This window comes from Frankliniella occidentalis, unplaced genomic scaffold, assembly GCF_000697945.3.
Source record: "Frankliniella occidentalis isolate FOCC.00 unplaced genomic scaffold, Focc_3.1 Scaffold18, whole genome shotgun sequence".
Lineage (NCBI taxonomy): Eukaryota > Metazoa > Arthropoda > Insecta > Thysanoptera > Thripidae > Frankliniella > Frankliniella occidentalis.
In genome coordinates, this window is record NW_026267148.1 from 1,548,428 (window position 1) to 1,552,467 (window position 4,040).

Consider the following 4,040-nt stretch of genomic DNA (forward strand, 5'->3'; position numbering starts at 1 on the left):
TTTACTCACCCGCTGCCTAAAGATGAGCTTGTAAACGTTCCTGGCGAACATGGAGCTGGCCGACAGGACGGACGAGTCGGCCGACGACATGACGGCGGCTGAGACCGCGCCCAAGCCGAAGAAGGACACGAAGTCGGGCGTCAGGTACTGGAGCACCATGGGCAGGATCATGGCTGTCTCGGTCTCCGTGAGGGGCCATGGTCCCTTGTACCCCGTCTCATTCCAGGCTGCCCGAGGAACAAGACGAGCTTTATTCGGATTGTTCGAACAGAAGTCGATAGGGCTGACGAGTGCGTTCACTTACGCGTGGCCTTGGCGATGGCACCGATCATGACGGGCGGGATGGCCATGAAGAAGCAGCCGATGGCCGCCACGTAGGACAGCACCTGCGCCCGGGAGGCCGTCTTGCTGGAGAGCACACGCTGGAAGTACACCTGCCAAGGGATGCCGCCGAAGATGAGCAGCAGCCCGTAGTCGATGTAGGAGGGGATGTCCTTGCCGTCAACGTGCCCGATCCAGTCGTGCTCGACGTCCTTCAGCGAGCCCACCAGCGGGTTCATCATGGCGAACGGAATGCACATCCACTACACGCAACAGACGGAAAAGGCATGTTAGCGAATCTCTTGCAGCGGACTAAAACGGCCAGAGTGGGTTCCGCGTTAGAGAATGACTGACCAGCCCGATGAAGATGCAGAAGAGCTGGATGACGTCGGTGTAGGCCACGCTGTACAGCCCGCCGAACAGCGTGTACAGCACGGCGATGCAGGCGGACAGGATCACGGACGTGGACTGCTCCATGTCGATGATGACAGACAGCGTGGCGCCTGGAGAGGGGAACGTTTTCGTTAAGAAAGTCGGTCCAAAACAAGTAGAGGAACCGTAGTTTGCATGTCTGCATTTTGGTCGCGTTCCAGTCGACGGCACCCCTTTCTGTTACTCCGACACTATCCGCATAGAGAGACCGCAGCGTGAAAAAGGTAGGAGTGAATGGCTGGGAGGTGAGGGGGGGGGGGCGTCAGCCCATCAATAGAACCGTGACGTCAACGAGAAGCCTGAGGCGGCCGGGGCCGGGCCACTCCGTCGGGGCCGTGCCACGCCATGCCGGCAACGGCCGCGATGATCCCCAGTTAATCAAGCATGAGACGTCATCGCGGCGCGCGGGGGTGGGGGGGGGACTCACCCAGCGCGGCCAGGATGCCCGCCGCCCAGAACACCTCCCCGCACAGCGCAGGCAGAAACAGCAGCCCGCCCATCCGCGAGCCGAAGGAGTCCTGCAGCGGGTCCAGCATGGTGACGTAGCCCTGCGCGCGCATCTGGTTGGCGAAGAACAGCCCGCCTGGAACACCAAGTGGGGGTGTCAAGGGGTCCGGTCAGCAGCGGGTCGCACAACAGACAGAAACAAGCAAGGTAAACTACTGGAGATGAATCACCAGTGGCGTGATGTTATTGCCTCCACAAAAACAGGGCGCCGTTACTTATTATTACATGAACGAAAGTTGTTACATGTTCAGGGGAACGTGAAAGATTTTCCAAACTTGACGCAAATGATTAGGGAATGTAGGTGTAGGTGCGGTACATGGACAATCACTGGTAAAACAAGTGTTTAGTTGTGCACGTCAATTGATAAGTCTTTGCACACTTACCGAAGACGAGGCTGAGCGCGTAGCCGAATGGCGCCTGGCACCACACCAGGCCGCTGCTGTAGATGGCCTCGGCCGTGCCGTTGATGTAGCCGCCGCCCACCCAGGTGGCTGCGGGAGGAACAAGAACATCATCATCGAGCTGCTCGCGGTGGTAGCGCGGCGGGGCGTGCGCCGCAGTGGAGAGAGCGCTCGCCCAGGCGCTCGCCGGAGAGCCCTGGAGAGTTCCGCGCGACTCGCTTCCTGAATGATCCAGTAGCCGAGATGTCTGCTTCGCCCCCGGCGCGGGCCTCCTCCAGGCAGGCTCCGGCCGCTCCTGAGCACAGTGCCAGTATGGCCTAACTGCTCCGCGCGAGAACGGCTTTTTCGCAGATTCCACAGCACTTTGCACCACCCCTGCTCCTGGAACCCTCCCCGACGCTGATAGATGGAGGGGCGTGAGCGGAAGGTTATCTCAAGGCGTCGTCGCGGCCTGCCGTCCCAGGAACACGAGCACCGCGTCCTTGGGGGTGACGCGCAGGCGAAAAGATCCCCGGGTCCAAGAACAGGCACAGCTGCGCGCGACGGTGGGGTGCCGCCTTTCAGACTGCCATATATAGTGCGCACGGATCGCATTACCAGCGAGTGTGGTGGCAGAGTGGTGTGGAATGTTCCCTGGCATGACGCCCTGTCGAGTCCGCCCCTCCAGAGATCCTTGGACCTACATTAACGCCCCAGCCCCAAACCCCAGTTTCTCACCCTCGCCTCCTCCCTCAACCCCCCAGGGAGGTCATCTCACTTGGACAGCCAAAGGGAGGGGGCGAGAGGGAGAGAGGAAGGGAGAGAGAGAGAGAGGGAGGGAGAGGGAGAGAGAGAGAGGGAGAGAGAGAGAGAGAAACAGACAGAGAGAGACAGACAGACAGACAGACAGACAGACAGACAGACAGACAGACATAGAAGGGGGAGAAGGGTGAGAAGAGGGGGGAGAGAGAATGGAGAGGGGAGTCTGTTCTCTGCTGAATGAGCCCCTCGGGATCAGTGAAGGGCCCTCTCACAAAAAGCAGCGGATGTTCACATGACCTCTTGCTCTGCGATGGCGGGAACGGTAGGGTACGGGGGGTACGGGGGCTACACTGAATAATTTCTGGCTCATTCCTTTGTTGAATGAACGTCGATCTAGTCGTAAAGGTCATAATTTTCCTGAAGAGTTCTTCGCACCAGTTTTGAGGACATCGCGTTGCTCCAGAACACTGGAAAAACTAACGTTACCGAGGTAACGTTTCTTGACGGGACCACACCAGGTAACGTTTGGTGATGCAACCAGTTTTTGATGGCCCTATCCTTTTGCATGGGGTAGGTCGCATTAGGAAACGTTACCGGTCTTGGTCACATGATGAAACGTTACCATGGTAACATTAGTTTTTCCAGTGAAGTGGCGACAGAGAAAGACTAGTTGTTGCCGTCGCTCCCTAGGTAGATGGTACGTGTGGGTGGTGTAGGTCCGGCCCCTTACCCTCTCACAACACCCCTCCCCCTTCCCCCCTTGTCCCGCCCTATTTTCTCTGCTCGCTATTGTTGCCTTGTCGTAGCCTGAGACCCGTGGGAGCCGCGCCCCACCCCCCGCGGGCCGCCATGCCAGGCCTCTTGCCAGGCCGACCGGGCCAACCCCTAACGCCCCCCGCGCCCCTTTCCCCTCCGCCGGGGGCCCCATCCCTCACCGCCCCCACCACCCGGCCTGACAGCGCGAGCTGCGCGCCTCGAGCCCCCGGTGCATGCACTCGGGCGTGCACCCCGGCGAACGTCTCCAGCAAGAGAGCACAGGACACCAGTGGGGCGACCGTCCCCGGTGCGGCGCACCTCTACTCTTTACCAGCCTCACCTGTCATGGTGAAAATGCCGACGAAGAGCCCAATGCTCCTGCCCGCCAGCATCACCTCCTCCTCCGAGTCATTGCCCGCCTCCTTCTTGCGCGCGGCCCAGAAGCCGACGGCAAGAATGAGCAGGTAGAAGAGGATAATACTGATCAAGCCCGCGACGTTGAACATCTGCAACAACATGAACAAGAAACATTTCAGATTCAACGCACAATGTAAAGAGGTCTCAATGGGTGTCTCCGTACACTCTAAATGGCAATATAATGTGTCTATTGCACGATGCGTCTGCTGAGTGCAATCTTGAATCGTGAACAATGACGAATTTGTATCTTCTGTTGGACAATTTTTTATTTTGTCCAACTGTAAAGGCAAATTTGTCACCCCAAAAGCTTTAAAATGGATCTTGAATCTTGCAAGATGTGCACACAGACCGACCATCTTGAAGGGGAAATAAAAATCGTCCCTTGCCATTTAGAGTAGAATAGCCTTCCCATCACTGGAGCGTGGCTATAGAATACGGCTGTTGATTGGATAATTTGTCAACCAG

At 58.0% G+C, this 4,040-nt stretch overlaps 1 protein-coding gene across 1 annotated transcript in view; it reads right to left on the reverse strand.

Moving 5' to 3' along the window:
• Positions 1–3,685, reverse strand: part of LOC113213936 (high-affinity choline transporter 1) — a 25,499-nt gene extending 21,814 nt beyond the window's left edge. The window contains exons 1-6 of the mRNA XM_052264324.1: positions 3,499–3,685; positions 1,644–1,751; positions 1,181–1,336; positions 676–824; positions 305–584; positions 10–227 (exon numbers count right to left, since the gene is read on the reverse strand). Coding sequence (XP_052120284.1) covers positions 10–227; positions 305–584; positions 676–824; positions 1,181–1,336; positions 1,644–1,751; positions 3,499–3,676 — 1,089 coding nt within the window. The 5' untranslated portion in view covers positions 3,677–3,685. The remainder of the gene's footprint in view (positions 1–9; positions 228–304; positions 585–675; positions 825–1,180; positions 1,337–1,643; positions 1,752–3,498) is intronic.
• Positions 3,686–4,040: the final 355 nt, after the last annotated feature.